We start from the raw sequence: 17,850 nt of genomic DNA on the forward strand, positions 1-17,850 counted from the left end.
AAGAAGCCTCCAGGTGTTTGGAATTCTGGAAGAGTTGCGCATTAATTCATAGCACTCAGGCGAGGCTTTTTGCTCTGGGGAGTTTATCCCTCCTTGATTACCTGCGATTTTATCTGTTTCTTGTTCTACGGTCACAAGAGCCGGTCGGCCGAGCGGACAGCACGCTGGACTTGTGATCCTGTGGTCCCGGGTTAGATCCCGGGCGCCGGCGAGAAACAATGGGCAGAGTTTCTTTCACCCTATGCCCCTGTTACCTAGCAGTAAAATAGGTACCTGGGTGTTAGTCAGCTGTCATGGGCTGCTTCCTGGGGGTGGAGGCCTGGTCGAGGACCGGGCCGCGGGGACACTAAAGCCCCGAAATCATCTCAAGATAACCTCAAGATAACGGTCTTTTCTTGGCGATATTTCCTACTTAAAAGGTTACAAAAATACAAAAGAGTTGAGGTATGGTTTTGTTACGAACTTAAGATGCGAATGGGTGAAGACTCCGTGCTTGGGTACACAAGCATAAGAGAGAATAGTTAAAGGAGACATGATTACCACATACAAAATACTCGGGAGAATTGATAGAGTAGATAAAGACAGACTATTTAATACGAGTGGTACTCTCATATGGGAACACAAGTGGAAACTGAGCACCCAGATTAGGAAATGATGTGGCGTGGAGGCTGACTCGATGCACAGTTTCAGATGTAGATATAATGTCACATGCAGACAGTCACTGTTGTATCAATCCCCGGGGCTCATGAGCTGGAGCCCAACGTGCACGAACTGCTTGTTATGTACGCCTGGGTATACCTACACAAATACTTAGAAGAGCTCCAATATCAGCTCAAACATCTCACACAACATTGCACCTATTAAAGTTAATTCCAACTGCACAAAACACACAAGCCCACAAATACACAACTACACAACACACATATGTATGGGTGTAGGTGAAAAGCATACATATGCATGTGTATATTTAATCATTTATGTATGTGTGTGTGCGCAAGTGTACGAGTAAGTGAGCATTATTAGGTTAATTCTTTCATTTCTTTTATGAGTACATACGTATATATATAGTATATGCAAATTCAAACCTTACCATACTGCTAAGCAATATTGTGCAGCACCTGACATGTATCTTGCAGTGTTCTTATATAATTCTTGGTGTTACAGGTGTTGCTGCATCGCTGGAGTCGAGATGGTGAAGCAGGATGGCCGGACCTTGCACTCTCGGGACTCTCTCAGCAGCAGCGGCACTCTGGGTCCTTGGCACTCTATCCAGCCTTCGAGTTACGAACGGAGCTCAGAGCCTCTTCCTGACGACCAGTGCCCAGTCGTTCTCTGTGGCGACTGGTGCACAACTGCTCAATGTGACCGGTGTACAGTCCCACTCTGTGGCAACGCCAGCAGCATCGTTCCAGCCAACAACCAGTGCGGGAAATGCTTCCCAGATAACCAACGTACCCCATGTTTCAGAAGTGGTCCCTGTCGGGGTCTCTACGATGGAGGCCCTGCACAATGTCTCTATAATGCCCAATGTACGCAATGTCTCTACAATTGTCACTTTAAACAACGCCGTTACAATAGCCTCTACGTACAAAGATGTTACTCGCGGGAATCATCTGACACTTCCATCTTTCCTGGCAACAGATACTCATTCAATAGAGAAAGAAAGGCAGTCACAGTCACCTCCTTCAGATCCTGACACTAGAAGCAAGCTGAGGATGACAGGAAAAGTGCATCTCGAGCCATCCCACAAAGTCTATAAAGATCATGCCTCGACTTCGATAGAGGGATTTCGAAAGTCTTATTTTCTGCCTAGGGCATTGCCTTCTGAGACTTTGAGGTCTGCTGGGAGGAAGACTAGACGGAAACCTCTTCATGCAGAAGTAGAACCCAAGATGCTTATCACGACAGATGATGAAACTTCAAATAGGAAATACCCAGAAAAAAAAGTTCCAATGCCCAGGGATTATGAGCCTTCATTAGGATCAGCATTAGTGACACGACCATCTTCGCATGTTTACTTGTCACTGCCGGATGTGACGAAGTCAGTGGTTCGTCGAGAAACTGTTGGCAATGTGGCTACAGACTCTCCCCTCCACCACAGGACTCGTCACAGCCACTCTGGATTGCCCGCTTGGCTCAGAGAACGCCTGGATGAGACGCCATCAGGGAGACGGAAAATTTTCAAGGCAAACCAGATTGAAGAGGAAATTGCAGAGGTGTTCAGGGATGTGGCGTACAGAAGCTCATCATCCAAGGCCTACCCACCAGCCAGACGGCAAGATGTAATGCCATTTTTCATCACTCCGGGTAGCAACAGAATTGAAAGAACGACAGTCCTCAGCAAGAGTCCACACTATGACTATGTAGCTGATGGTGGTAATGGTGACTTACTCTCTGGGAGAAGGAATATGTCAGTTGCTGTATTATCTCCAAATACTTCAGTCCCAATAAGAAACGAGTCTAAACGTCCACACCTTGGGCCAGGAAGGGATGGTCGTCCACGTAGCAATTCAGCGGGTAGGAGTGATCAAAAAGAGAATCCTTCAGTCCTAGAGAGAATGCTTGAGCTTCAGGAATATGATCACGAGCTATATGACTTGTATGAAGGACATTATACAGACATTCCTGAAATCGAAGGTAAATCAGAGATAACCAGAAGAGGCAATTCCGTGGGCAGTGGTACCGCGGGACAGGAGCTGCCCGCTGACCAAGGAGATTGAAAAATCTAACGAGTCAAAGAACGAGACACAAACCACACAGGAGAAGGCCAGGCAATCAGGAACTGAATATAAACACACGCCTCGATTGTCTTGGTTTGATGCTTTGCTGTGTAGCAACAGAAACCTTGCATGGATACTCGTCAACTTCACTCTGGGGCTCATCCTGCTCGGCCTGAGCCTCTTAGCTGCGTACCGCCTCATGGCACTCAAGTCCTGCACTCACTTGCTTCCTCGCACACACTTCGTCATCATTCATTTGCTTGTCTTTATTGCAGCATTCCTTAAGGCTCTGTACTTGTTCCACCTTGCCTACTGGAAGCAAGGAAAAATTGCCTCTCGTCCTTGTACTCCTGTTAACCAATACTGGATTTCCTTGTTTCACTTCATCATTTTTAATTATAATGATAATGATGTTTCTGACTGCAGATGTACAAGTTTACAAACCAAAGCTTTTTACAATGCACAATATTTCTATCTTTGTTATAATGAAGTTTGCTCTGTGTTTTGTTGCAGATATTATTGTTGGGAGTGCACATAGCAAGAGTGTGTTAGTGTTGTCTAGAGTTATGTTGATTGCTGTGACAGTAGGCATGATTGTATTTTATGCTCGAAAGTACCAAATGGTACTTCAAGTCTCTCAAATGTTGAAGAGAGAATTTCAAGGGGAACTCAAGTTACTGGTGGTTCCCTCAAAGGACTTGTCGCACGAGAGACAAATGGGCATTAAACAAATATTGACAAACCGTCTTAACCTGTGGTGTCAGGTGATGAAACTTATAGCTACAGCTCTTGGGGTATTGTGTCTCATTCATCTCTCTCACACAGTCTTTCTCATATGTTCACATGTACCTGCCTGGGGGTGGTGGACATTCCACATTTTGGGATGCCTGGTTGAGTCTCTGCTGTCCATCTCCATCTGTGTGGCTGCGGCACTAACTCAGCGGTATGATGACAAAATAAGTTTCCTCCACAATTTCTTGGTCCCATCTAATTTACTTGAAGGTCAGAAGGAAGACATAGGCAAGGAGAGGAATGGAAATGCAGTATTCCAAAGAGTTTCCTTCTCAAGTGGAACTGAGAGTACGCAATATACCTCTTGTTTTCCCGAGGCAGGATCTATAGGATGTGAGCCAGCTTCAAGGACTCCAAAGGCAACTAAGAAGATGTGGTGTTACAGTGAAAAGATCAGCCACATTCAGCCATGGACCTCAACACCAGCAGGCATCGAGGGACACATATGGGCCTCCAATAGCTCTTTCTCAAGTAATCCGAGCAGGCTCAGCCTCTCAGATTCCTTTGTACAGTCCGGGATCTCATATATCTATTTATGGCCCAAATTTAGTCTCTCGGGTTCCCGTGTACAACCCTCACAGCATTGCATCGATGCTTGTTCATGAAGATGGGTTTGTCAGGATCAAAACTCAATTAGACCCACATCAGGCAAACCCACACTCGTATAACTCTCAGAACAGACTACAAGATTCAAATATGCAAGGGTCTAATCCTCAGATTCATGGCTCATCTGTACAGCAACTTAATGGTCTTGGAAGGCAGGAGAACTTTTATCAAAGTCTTTCTCGCAGAAGAAACTCACATACTTCAGACATTCTTCATAATAACATCGATACTCCAGAGAGTGATTATCATTCCTCTCCAAGCAGTAGGAGGAGTTATCTATACTCTCCAAATCTTCCGCCACCAGTTACAGAAGGGAGAACAGAACCAGACTATCGTTCTCTTTCTAGAACGAGAAGCTTAAGAGACCCCACTGTCCAACATCTCAACAACATTGACAGGCAGGGAAATTATTACTACAGCCTACAGAGGAAGAGGGGAAAGAGTGGTGGACGAGACCACCAACTCCATCATATGAACAATCTGGATCGAGCCTGACAACACGTACAATAGCCTCACAAGACGACAGGTGTCTCAGGAAGATAACAACTACCCAAGAGAGGAGGGGGACTACCACTGTGTGCCTGCTGCTAGGAGGAGTTTACGTGAGCCAAAGCTGCCACCATTAAATCTACACGAGGATCAGGGCACAAACTATCGGCTGCCTCCACAGTGCGGCAGTCCATCAACTCGACATAAAATTTCCAACTTTCCTGCATCCCCCACTGTGTCAACCATCCACAACACCTACCTGAGTGGTTCACCTGGGAGCTCAAGGAGAGAGGCACACTTCCCCAAGCCCTTTGTGCGCCTAGGGAGCAATGTAAGCCTTCAGAGTGAGGACTGCTACTACACGGACTACCTCCCTAGAGGCCATCCCGTGAGGCGCAACCACTCCTCGGCTGGATACTTTCCCTCCAGGAATATGGCACCTCCAAGTCCCAGTCTGACAGATGCCCTGAGGTATGGATCTCTCAGGGTCGGGGCCTCCAAGAAGCGTCAGCCTGGGTACGTACTCAATACCAATACCAACAAGCTGTTCGAGCAGTGCCGTGACAGGTATCCAAGGAATGCCGACAAAGAGGGATATTCAAGGGATTTCAAAAACAGTTCTCACGAAAATACTAACGTAAATGGACCTTCAGGCAGAAGACCACTAGAGACCCTCGGCTCAAAACAAGAAGCATATGAGAGAGAGGGTCCTAGTAGATATAGCGAGAACAGAGGGGAGGAAAGTGACAGTACTGATCAAGATTGGGCATTAGAGCTAATCAAGAGCAGCACTATTTTGACAGACTTTTACTCCCTCGAGAACCCAGAGGAAGCAGAAGAAGACAAGATGTCAGAGGCAGAGAAGGTGTCCGATAACCCAGAAAATAGATAATATAAATTGTGCAATTCAATGTTTTCAAAGAGTTGGCATAGATTCCAAACCTAATGTCCAGACAAAAGTTTTAACTACACTTAACTGTGAAAAAATACATGATATTTTAATATAAATATATAAATAAAGCAGTGCGTAGTGAGGCCCTCCTGAAGTGAATCTCTACCGAGGACCAAAATTATGAAGCTTATTTTTCTGGTGATTTTCCTGAATAGCGTCTTTATTTTTGGCATACTGCATGCACTTTGTTGTGCCCTTAGGAGCTTGGTGACCAACCCAGCTTCCCCAAAATGGTGGTACTCATAGCTGCTATATATATATGGTACCTACAGGAACTATGGATGGTACTTATTGCTACCTATGGATGATACCTATAGCTACATTTGAATGGAATGAATAAAATATGGAACTATTGTACCAAAAAATAAGTCCGTATTATGCACTATAAAATTATAGAGGGTAAAAACTGAAACATCTCAACTCTTTGTCAACTTCCCTGCACACTTTTTGTACCAAAGCAATTTCTATTACTTGTATATTCTAATCAATTATATTTCCTAGTCAGTAAAACATTGTATTAGTTACATTTCTTTTATTTGTGTCCTCTCTCTCATTGGTGAGACTTCCCCCAAGTCTTCCTCATCTGAGTACTTGCTCTCAGCAAAATAATGAGAAAGACATACAACAATAATTGTATATAGGTGAGGAATGAAGGAAAGTGGTACAGTGAAGCTCTTGCCTGTATTATTATGTGTAAATAAATCAATAATAAAGTTCCACATGCCAATAAAGTTCCTTAAAAATATGTGTTATATAGTCTTATTGGCTTAGCACTTGTTTCTCACATGTATCTTTCCTTCACATATATATAAAAAATAGTTTTAAACATTTATTTTTCTTATTGAAAATAATAATAATAAAAATAATAATAATAATAATAATAATTATTATTATTATTGAGAAATTCAGTAGGGGTCATGAGGAGGATTCGAACCTGCACACTTGGTACTCTCAAGCTCACTCATACCACACCAAAGTGTCCACGGGTCATGAGTGGGAACTTTGACTTGGTATCACCTCGATGCCTCAGACCCCTAGATGAGTAAGTTAAATACCAGGTTACGGTACTTTTCGTAGCATATCCTGGTCCAGGGGTTTAGGGCGTGTGCTTGGGAGTATCAAGTGTACAGGTTCGAATCCTCCTCACGGCTCCTACTGAGTTTCCCAATGATATACCACCTTAATGTGATTTCTTTGTGTGTGTATTGTTAATATTATTGTGATTTCTCATAGTCTACGGCTGACCTACCCCCTACCCCCCTTTCCCAGGATGCTCCTGGGGGACTAACGTACATCTAGGTGAACAGGTGCATCAGGTGAAAGGATATGGAGCTCAAACTATCCTGCTGTTGTGAGAATCGAACCCCGGACCTCTCGGTTGTGATCTGACTGCACTGGCCATTGGATGCCTACCACAGGTACTGTGTGTGGGGGGGCCATCTCCTGCCACCACTCTAACCCCGTAGTACAGTCGGTTACTTCACTGACTCACACTCAAGGACCCCGGGTTCGATTCCAGGAGGAACAGAAATGACTGGGCACTTTTACTTTCACCTGATGCCTGTGTTCACCCGGGCAGTGAATGGGTACCCGGGAGTTAAGTCTAAGCAAAGGTTTTCTGTTCCCGACAACTGGAATTATAACCTTCTCCCCCCCCCCCCTGGTCAATTCTTGTTTCATGTGCCTGGGGGGGGGGGGGAGGATGACAGATGAGTGTCCTGAGGTACCAAGGTTCGATCCCCGGTGGAGGCAGGAAACAAACGGGCAGAGTTTCTTTCACCTTGATGCCCCCCTGTTCATCTAGCAGTAAATAGGTACCTGGGAGTTAGACAGCTGCTACGGGCTGCTTCCTGGAAATATGTAATAAAAAGTTGGCCTAGGTCGAGGACCGGGACCGCGGGGACTCTAAGCCCTGAAATCATCTCAAGATAACCTCAAGAAGATATGTCCAGCCACCTGCTAGACAATTCTTTCTCCTCAGTTTCCTCAAGTGAAGAAACTTCTGTAGGATTTCTAACATAATTTTTTTGTTCATGAACCAGACAAATTTTGAAATAAAAATATCAGACCTCAGTATAAAAAAGAGAAGTGCCAAACACCATTAAGCAACGAGCACGCAATTAAATATGAATAAAGAATTAAGAAAGAGGTCACATCGTGCAGACACACCAACCACAGCTCCACCAAACACGACCACTAGCAAAAAAATATAAAAATATAAAAAAAATTGGTCTCGTGGCACACATTTATAAAATGTTCCACAAGGCGCTGAAGAGCCAACGTCAAGTTCATCGGATAAAATAATCTCGGCCCAACTTTTAAGCAAGAAGATCATCGTGTCTTTCGTAACTAAATTATCTCTGCGCAAAGTGAACCAAAATACAAACATTGAATATATACAGATTGGGCAGATATATCTATGGCCCTTGGAACAGCGGAGACGGATTTTGTCTATACTATAAGAGAGAATGTCTGTCTGTTCGAAGTTGGAGGCCAGACGTTCCGTGCTAGTCTCACCCAAATTGGCAGAGGGAATGGTCTGGGGAACCGGGTGAACATAGGCTCATTATGGTCGCTTGAATTTGAAAGGGCACAAAGTGCCAGGGGTCACATTCAGAGTCACCCATGACGATTTTTGCACTGTCTGCCAGCTACGAATTACAATCAGCCCAGCTCCTTATGGATACAGTACGATGCCCAGTCCTCTTAAGGTTACTTCCAGAGATATCTAACTCTCATCACTATCCTTTCAGAGCCATTCAGAACCTCTCAACTGCCTCCCAGAGCATCGAGGAGACGTGTATTTAACCACGCCATAAGGGGAAGGCAAATCACAAGAAACAATATGAGAAAAAGACGCGGGAGAAGACATCATTCCAACACTAACACCAGAAGCTCGCGTGAACAGCAAGACATCAGCAGCATGTGGCAAGTTAGCAAACAGAATCTAAACAAGGCGGCTTTCAAGTCCACACACAGTGCCTACGTGAGACCATCACCTGAGTGTGCAGCTCCAGCATGGAAGCATGAAGCATAAACAGCAACTTACGGAAGTTGAGAAACATTGCAACTAGAGCAGCACTGTAACTGAGACTGTGAGAGGCCTCTACTGTGAGGCCAGGTTAACGAAGTCCCCCTCACAACCTTAGAGGGGAGAAGAAACAGAGAGGATATGATAACTACGTACAAGATCTTGAGGGAAATAGATAAAGTGGATAATGGAAACCTATTTAAATTATAAAGAGGTCGTACAAGGGGACATGGGTGAAGCTGAACACGCAACTGAGTCAAGGAGATGTAAGAAAGGTCTCGGGCCCTGTACGGATGGTCGGCCAAGAGAAGCCACTCAAGGAAGACGTTGATCAAGCCAATTTCATCCACAACATTAACAAGAAATATGATGAAAACGTAAATACTGAGATGAGTAATTAGCGCGGCAAGCATGAAGAGCTAGAAGACGGGGCCTGAAGAGCTAGACCTCACGCCTCCTTAGTGATAGGTAAGACCACGAGTCTTCCTCCCTCCCTCCTGCTGACATAGGAAGCTTCCTCCCTTCCTGAAGACATGAACATTCTCTCTCCTGAGGAAATGAGGAGCCTTCCCCTCTCCCGAGACCACCGGCAGCCTCCCGCCTCTCATACAAAGCTATAGTATGAGAATATTGACCAGACCACACACTAGAAATTGAAGAGACGACGACGTTTCGGTCCGTCCTGGACCATTCTCAAGTCGATTGACCATTCTCATTGTCGATTGTCGTCGTCTCTTCAATTTCTAGTGTGTGGTCTGGTCAACATACTTCAGCCACGTTATTGTGACTCATCGCCTGCATAGTATGAGAATATATCAGGTTCAGCCCGTTTTTAAGCGTAGGTTAGGTTAGGTTAGGTTAGGTTAGGTTAGGTTAGGTTAGGTTAGGTTAGCTTAGATTGGGTTGGACAAAGGGAAAACCTAGACTAGGAGGGGAGGAGGGGAGAAGGAACTCCTTTAAATGCATCTGGTGGTTGTTTTTGAGAACTACAATGTTGAACGACTAGCTAATGTATGTAAATTAAACAACACAAACGAATATTGAAATTTTGAACGAAGTTAACTCGGGGCGGGCCCAAGAGCCACAGCTTTACCATAGAGCCACAGCTTTACCATAGATGTTTAGCCTAAGTGTGTAGCCGTGTAGCGTATTTGCACAAATTAGATCACGGTTTACATTTTACTGTTAGAATTCTCTAGAAAATACCAGTATTTTACTTCCCTCCCGAAATATCTCTCTCTCTCTCTCTCTCTCTCTCTCTCTCTCTCTCTCTCTGTCTCTCTCTCTCTCTCTCTCTCTCTCTCTCTCTCTCTCTCTCTCTCTCTCTCTCTCTCTCTCTCTCTCTCTCTCTCGCTCTCTCTCTCTCTCTCTCTCTCTCTCTCTTTCTCTCTATGTATGGTTGTATGACAGTCCGTCTGTCTGACTGCCTGCCTATCACCCCCCTACCATGTATGTTAATATAGTCGTGTCTGTTTAATATATCCCTGAGGATATAAATGTATTTATATATTAACTCACAAGTCAAGCCTGACCTCGGGCCGGGCTTGGGGAGTAGAAGAACTCCCAGAACCCCATCACGTTTATATATGATGGGGTATATAACCCCATCATATATAAACAAATTCCTATATGAGGGCATGTGGAGCCTCCCCCCTTCTAAGGAGATAACAAGACCTCTCCTCCCAGATGACATGATACCCCCCTACATGATATCCAGATAACATGATAACAAGGGCTACATCATCTAACAGACCCAGATGCGTGCGTACGTACGCATGTGCTGGTACTAAGTGCAACGCCAGACCCTCATTTACGAGAATATTCCCGGACTGTGCAGTGCTGGTAATTGGCTCTGCACTCGGCATACTGCAGCCATTCACAAGTCCATAACTACTGATCAACGGTGCTGATTGTTACTGACACTTGCACTCACCTCTCACTTATGATCATATCTTTGCGTAACTCAGATTGTGCTCTTGCACAGGTAATTGTACGCTGTTCCACAAGGAATTGTGTATGTAGTTGCTAAAGTGATAGTGTGATGGTGCACAAGTGATTGTGTAATTACCTAAGTGTAATTACCTAAGTGTAGTTACAGGATGAGAGCTACGCTCGTGGTGTCCCGTCTTCCCAGCACTCTTTGGTGGGGGGGAAGACTGTGTACTGCGCTCGCAAGTGTGTAATTACCTAAGTGTAGTTACAGGATGAGAGCTACGCTCGTGGTGTCCCGTCTTCCCAGCACTCTTTGTCATATAACGCTTTGAAACTACTGACGGTCTTGGCCTCCACCACCTTCTCACCTAACTTGTTCCAACCGTCTACTTGTTGTAGATCTTGTTGACAACCGTGTCTTGTTGCGCAGGTGTGTGTTTGTTGTAGTACAGGTAATTGAGTGTTATTGCACAAGTAATTAGGTGTTATTGCATAGGTGATTGTGAGACGCTGAACCAATACTTTTTTTGCTACACAATTATGTGTGCTATATATACATTATGAATATTGCATAAATAATATGCATTAGGCATAATATTTGTCTGGGGGACAGACAGCCTGCATATATATATACATATGGCTGGTATCGAGGCCTCTTTCCCCCCCCCCCCAAGTCAACCTACTGACCCGCCCCAGGATGCAACCCCACAATAGTTAGACTTAAATCCCGAGTACCTATTTACTGCTAGGTGAACAGAGGTATGAGATGAAAGGAAACGTGCCCAACCTTTTCTGTCCCGCCCCGGGAAAATTACATAACATAATTGGTTTACTACACAGTAAACCTTGGGTACAGGTCCAGTACACTATCACATATTCCGGTATTCAGACAGAATTGGTTGAAACAGAATGGTTTGCCATTAAATATGAATAATAGAAAACGGGAAGAGTACTGATATAATTTGATTGGTAACTATTTTATCTTTACTTAACCGCTCTCTAATTTAAATTGTCTACAGATGATAATTATATATGGTTTTAACAATGAAAATGATGATAATAATGATAACAGCAAGTGTTCTTGTATTCTTTGTGTGTGCATATATATATATACATATATATATATATATATATATATATATATATATATATATATATATATATATATATATATATATATATATATATATATATATATATATATATATATAACATCTCATTTCCATCACAATGAAACATTACACTCATAATTTTTCCAACCTGACATCCTGACAGCTTTGTTAAATTAAAATTTAGCTCACAAAATCCCTGTTTGTTGCACCTGTCTCCACTGATTTGGCTACGAGAAATGTTGCAGAAACCCAAGAACGCTCTCCGACTTGCAGAAATGGAAATTTGCATACAGTTGCTGCAGCCCTTCTTTCCCTTCCAGCTTATAATGCAATCTTGGCACACACACATAAGGGCAATGGTTTAGTAATCAGGGAGAGAGAGAGAGAGAGAGAGAGAGAGAGAGAGAGAGAGAGAGAGAGAGAGAGAGAGAGAGAGAGAGAGAGAGAGAGAGAGAGAGAGAGAGAGAGAGAGGCCTTGCTTCTGGTCTTAGTATTAATGTAAACATTTCTGTTATCTCCTGGAAGATGCAGCATCTACAACACTCTATCACTCACCTATGTTGCTTCTTTAATTATATAGCTTGTGCATGTGTGTGTGTGTGTGTGTGTGTGTGTGTGTGTGTGTGTGCGTGTGTGTGTGTGTGTGTGTGTGTGTGTGTGTGTGTGTGTGTGTGTGTGTGTGTGTGTGTGTGTGTGTGTGTGTGTGTGTGTGTGTGTGTGTGTGTGTGTGTGTTGTCTTAAATGTTGAATTTAACCTAAAATCAACATTTAGGTTAATTGATTATATTTTTTAAATTGTGAGAAAATATTCAGTGAAATGTATCACTGTCAAGACCGGTATCCACTAATGAACATGTTGGATAGTTTTCGAAACTTCAAGATAAAAAAAACATTAATCACCGTCATACAAATACACATTTACCTTCATAAAATTCACCAGGAAACCCAAAGAAAAAATGTTTTACTTCTTGAAAATTCTCGTATAGAATTTCTTTAATATAGAAACTTTTCTCCGCTGCTTTATTTTTTATAGTGGAGAATAATATATATAAAAAAACAGGATTTAGATCCTGCTGAACGACAAAATTCACGTTTGTCGAGTTTTAATTACCAGGCGATGGAGAAGTGACAGACCTGGAGAAACAAGTTTTAATGGGACTTGTTTTACACACACACACACACACACACACACACACACACACACACACACACACACACACACACACACACACAGGAATCTGTACACCAGTTGATTGACAGTGGAGAGGCGGGACCAAAGAGCCAAAGCTCAACCCACTGCTGCCACCAAATGTCCGACCAAACCCACCGCTGCCACCAAATGTCCGACCAAACCCACCGCTGCCATCAAAGACACAATTTACACTGTTGCCACAGCTTCCTCTCCGCTTCGCTGCTGGAGTCAGCCACAAACTTTAAGCTTCTGGTAATTACTGTGAAATCCTTCAAGCGTCTGCCGCCAGGTGACTGAGAGACCGGAGCACCCAAGCAAGCTTAACAGCGGTAGTTAAGCCATTTCATCACCCCCCCCCCTCCCCTAGAAATAGTAGCTTTATTTAGATTAAGCTAGATTGCTAGATTATGTGTTGATTAATGAGGCAGTTTCCAGGTTTAGCTTGAGAAACTTGTTACGATTTGAACTGGAGGGCAATTTATCTCACTGCTTCACTCAGCCTTAATGATCTTGTTCACTAAGCTTAACTGCTTTGTTCACTAGGTTTAGGACATTGTTTTGTTATTAAGTCTAAATGTTTAAATAGTTTGTGTAACAAGTGTAGGAGCACCAAGCGCCTGGAACTGGCACTTGAAACATTGTCAGTATCAGAGCAGCAAGCGCACTCTATTCCCTCCTTACAATCCTCCACCTCTTCCTCTATTTTTCCATCAATCTCTACCGCTCTTCCTGTCTATCTATATACCTTCACTTTCCTGGACCAGTAACCTTCCCTCTCTCCACTTTCCAGAACCGGTACCCACTCAGTCCCATGCCTCAAGAACAGGCCATTGTGGACCAGCAAAATAATCTCTCTCTCTTCTCTCTCACTTTCCTCTGCCGTGAGCTGCACTATGCAACCCTTCGCCACTAACTAGATAGACTTGCCACCTCTGGGGAAAGGTTAGGTTAGAGAAGGGTTGGGTAGGAAGGAATGATGTGGAGTTAGAGTGTAATGTGTGTTCACAGGTGTTCAGCCTAGAGTGCTGGGGGTGCTCCTGGGGTGGTGCTCCTGGGTGGTGCTACTGGAGTGCTCCTGGCGTGCTACTGGGACGAGCCACAACAGGGACGTGAATCTTGCAACAGCTTGACTCAAACACTTCTCCACTGCTGCAAGAGCGGGTTGCGCATGTGTGTGTGTGTGTGGACTGGAATGAGTTTACGAGAACTGATCTTCAGCTCCTGGGACCCGTCTCATAGCCATTAATAGGACCGGTATGGAAAATTCCTTCCTAGATTCGGCTATTTGTGCATATCAAAGCTGCGCAGACCGTCTTGTGAAGTCCCTCTTCCGGGTAAAGGATAGCAGGCAGACTATCGGTGTTCTATCTTTTCCGGGTGGGCTCTGTGGCAAAGCTTTGCCACAGAATTCTATCTCATCCTGTGTTTGGATGTTTACCCGAGATTTGTGAATGTAATCCTAAGATTTGATGTTTAAATGGCAACAATTGACCACTTTGTCATAGTTGCACATATACTGTAAATCAATCAGTTTCACTCACACTGATTACAATGGGAAAGAACACTAAACAATGAATACAAAGTGGATAAGCTTAAATTTAGCAAAGACCTGGGTAAATACTGGTTTGAAAACAGGGTTCTCGATTTATGGAACAAGTGACTGGATAACATAATTGGCCTGGAATCTGTGGATTGTTTCAAGCGCAGGCTAGGCATTTATACATTAACTTTATACAATGAAGTCACAGTCACTTGATATGTCTGTGAGAAAATCTATGGGGCAGGGTGGCGGGATCGAACCCCCGCGTCTTGGGTCACCCCAGACGCACCCTTTAAGCCATGAACCACGATATCCACAAAAGGTACACAACCTAGAGTGCTCCCGACCGCACTACGAATTTTGTTATATGGATGAGTTTCGTTGGATGAAATTAAGTGCTGCCTCCTGTGGGTCAATAGGAGCTGCCTCCTGTTGGGCCAATAGAAGCTGCCTCTTGTGGGTCAATAGGAGCTGCCTTCTGTGGGCCGAGCTGCCTCCTGTGGGGCAATAGGAGCTGCCTCCTGTTGGGCCAATAGAAAGCTGCCTCTTGTGGGTCAATAGGAGCTGCCTTCTGTGGGCCGAGCTGCCTCCTGTGGGCCAATAGGAGCTGCCTCCTTGTGGGCCGAGCTGCCTCCTGTGGGCCAATAGAAGCTGTCTCCTGATCCCATCCACAATGAACATGAAAGGAAATTTCCGTACGTTTTCGTGTTTCAACACATTATCAAGGAAATACAGGTTGCATTTCCTTAATAATACATATTTGAAACATATATGTGTGTGTGTGTAAATACCGGATTCGACACAAAGTCCCCTTCCCTCAGTCACTTGACCTCCCTAACGCTCCCTTGACCTCATTGTCGACCTCAGTGCCAAGGCCACTTGACACAGGTGGCACCCTTCAACAAGGCTCTGTAGACCCCCTCACCTTTACCAGGTGCAGTCAATACCTCTCATCTTCCGGAGCTCATAGTAATCAGAGACGCATTAAGACTTCGCTTGTGTGTTTCTCAGTCGGCGTGTGGAAGCCCGGCGCTCCCTCTGAGGCGCTGGAACGATCTGGAGGGGACGAGTATTAATCCTCGTACAATGTAGGGGATTTACGTACAGTGTCGGGGATATACATATAGTGTCGGGGATTTAATCCTATCTTCAAGTACATTTTGCTCTGTGAGTACTCACCTAACTGTGCTAGCAGGACAGATTCTCAGCTCTTGGGCCCTGTGTTTTCAGCTGTTGGTTGTCTATTGCAAAGGCTTAAAAACATGTTCTTTACATGTAAACTTCAGTATAGCACTAACTTGGTCCCCCTTCCACTGGCTAGTTTACATCCCTGCGGCTCGTATGTGTATAGTTTACATTCACAACACGTTCTGCTGTTGCAAATAATATGTATTTTGTCCTTATGTATTTTGACAATGTCTCTTACAAATGTGTATGTCGCTATCATGTCTCCACTATCCCACCTGCTGTCTAATGAAGTAAGACTCAGCTCCTTCAGCCTTTCCTCGTTATATAATCTGCTCATTACAGGAATAAGTCTTGTAAATATCCCATAAGATTTGGTATGTTGTTGCCATGTCTCCTCTACCCTCGTCCCCGTCTATTATCTAACTGTAGCTCCTTCAGTCTCTCTGGGACAAGCATTCCTGAACTCTCTTCACATTGTTCAAGATGCCTTGAATGCTTTCTGGTCCAAATTCCTGAGAGGTCATTATAGTTTTTTGTTGACTTTGCACATGCCGCTGATGTGGTTACGTCGGTATGTGTCTCTCGAAACAGGTTAATATGGTACTATAATTTTGTGCAAAATGAATTAGACATGTACAAACAATTCTGAATAAGCTTTTTGAATATGGAATTGAATTGAACAAATAAAACCAATTAGAGTGATGGGGGGGGGGGAGGAGAAGGAGAAGGAGGAGGAGGAGGGAAGAGGAGGAGAAGGAGGAGGAGGAAGGACAGATGGAAAGGAGGGATGTGGAGACAGTCGTGTCCAACATGCTATGCACCTATGCCCTTGCCACTTTGCCTGTAACTGTGGCGCATTTCCACTTTCTTATCATATCTGGCAGGAGGCCTGGAGGAGTGTGGGGGGCTGTGTGTCCTGGGAAAAGTGTGTCAACAAGATAAAAAGCCAATGTAACCGAGCAAGGAGAGACGTAATGTGCAGACGTGAGAGAGAGAGAGAGAGAGAGAGAGAGAGAGAGAGAGAGAGAGAGAGAGAGAGAGAGAGAGAGAGAGAGAGAGAGAGAGAGAGAGAGAGAGAGAGAAAGAGAGAGAGAGAGAGAGAGAGAGAGAGAGAGAGAGAGAGAGAGAGAGAGAGAGAGAGAGAGAGAGAGAGAGAGAGAGAGAGAGAGAGAGAGAGAGCATGCAGTAATCTGGCTAGGTGGTTTAGATGTTAATGTAGTTGTATAAACAAACACAAAACAAATATTAAATTATGTAGCAACCCTGGTTCACCTTTAACTGTGTCTTTCAAACATGTGTTCTTGCGTGTGTCACGAGTTACACACACACACTCACACACACACACATACACACACACACACACACACACACACACACACACACACACACACACACACACACACACACACACACACACACAATATGAAATGGAATGAAATGGAATGCATTAGGAAGAGATGTGGTGGAGGCTGACTCCATACACAGTTTCAAATGTTGATATGACAGAGCCCAGTAGGCTCAGGAACCTGTACACCAGTTGATTAACAGTTAAAAGGCGGGACCAAAGAGTCAAAGCTCAACCCCCGCAAGCACAACTAAGTGAGCACACACATACATATGTCAGGAAAGCTATCTTCCACATAAAACATACACTCCCATCCACATAACAAACTCTCATCCATATAAAAACACACTCTATACCATGGCCTACTGCCGGATATCGACGCTATAGGACATATAAGCCCGGGGCCTCTCTGGGTTCATGGCGATATGAATCACAAAATGGAAAAATGACAAAAGCCCCGACCCTCTGGATAGTATCAGATCTAACAAACAAAAAGCATGCTACTCAATAGCTTCGGTCGATAAGAGCTTCGACCTCACACACCTGGGGTCCCCGGTTCGACTCTCCTAGAGCCCAAGCCAATAGAACCAGTTCTAAAAGCTTGTGAAAATTGAACTTTAAGGAGAGAGAAAAGCCTCACAACAGGAAGATCACAACCCAAGGTTATTATTGTTGTAAACAACAATCTCGTAGTGATTCGGAACTCATCAGCTGTTTGATGTAAACACAGCCGCCATGATTGAGGAAAGATGTACAGGTTTCGTAATGGATTGTGGAAATGTTTGATGAATTTTGGCTCAGATAAGAATTTTTTGTTTACAAAAAGTTTTACTCATGAGTCAGAGGGGTGACTCATGAGGTCTGATGAGTACTCAGCGTCCAGTATCGTAGAGAGCGAACAATATTTTCGTTCTATCATTACCAATTTAACAAGTACATAGCTCTTAGTCT

General features: G+C 44.1%; 1 protein-coding gene across 1 annotated transcript in view; it reads left to right on the plus strand.

The window, feature by feature from the left end:
• LOC123772467 (uncharacterized) overlaps positions 1-6,083 on the plus strand; it is a 62,284-nt gene extending 56,201 nt beyond the window's left edge. Inside the window, 5 exon segments of the mRNA XM_069325878.1 lie at positions 1,165-2,717; positions 2,719-3,033; positions 3,035-3,877; positions 3,879-4,607; positions 4,609-6,083. Of these exon segments, the coding sequence (XP_069181979.1) occupies positions 1,203-2,717; positions 2,719-3,033; positions 3,035-3,877; positions 3,879-4,607; positions 4,609-5,499 (4,293 nt within the window). The 5' untranslated portion in view covers positions 1,165-1,202 and the 3' untranslated portion in view covers positions 5,500-6,083.
• Positions 6,084-17,850: the final 11,767 nt, after the last annotated feature.

The sequence above is a fragment of the Procambarus clarkii genome, chromosome 17 (genome assembly GCF_040958095.1).
Source record: "Procambarus clarkii isolate CNS0578487 chromosome 17, FALCON_Pclarkii_2.0, whole genome shotgun sequence".
In the NCBI taxonomy this organism is placed as follows: domain Eukaryota; kingdom Metazoa; phylum Arthropoda; class Malacostraca; order Decapoda; family Cambaridae; genus Procambarus; species Procambarus clarkii.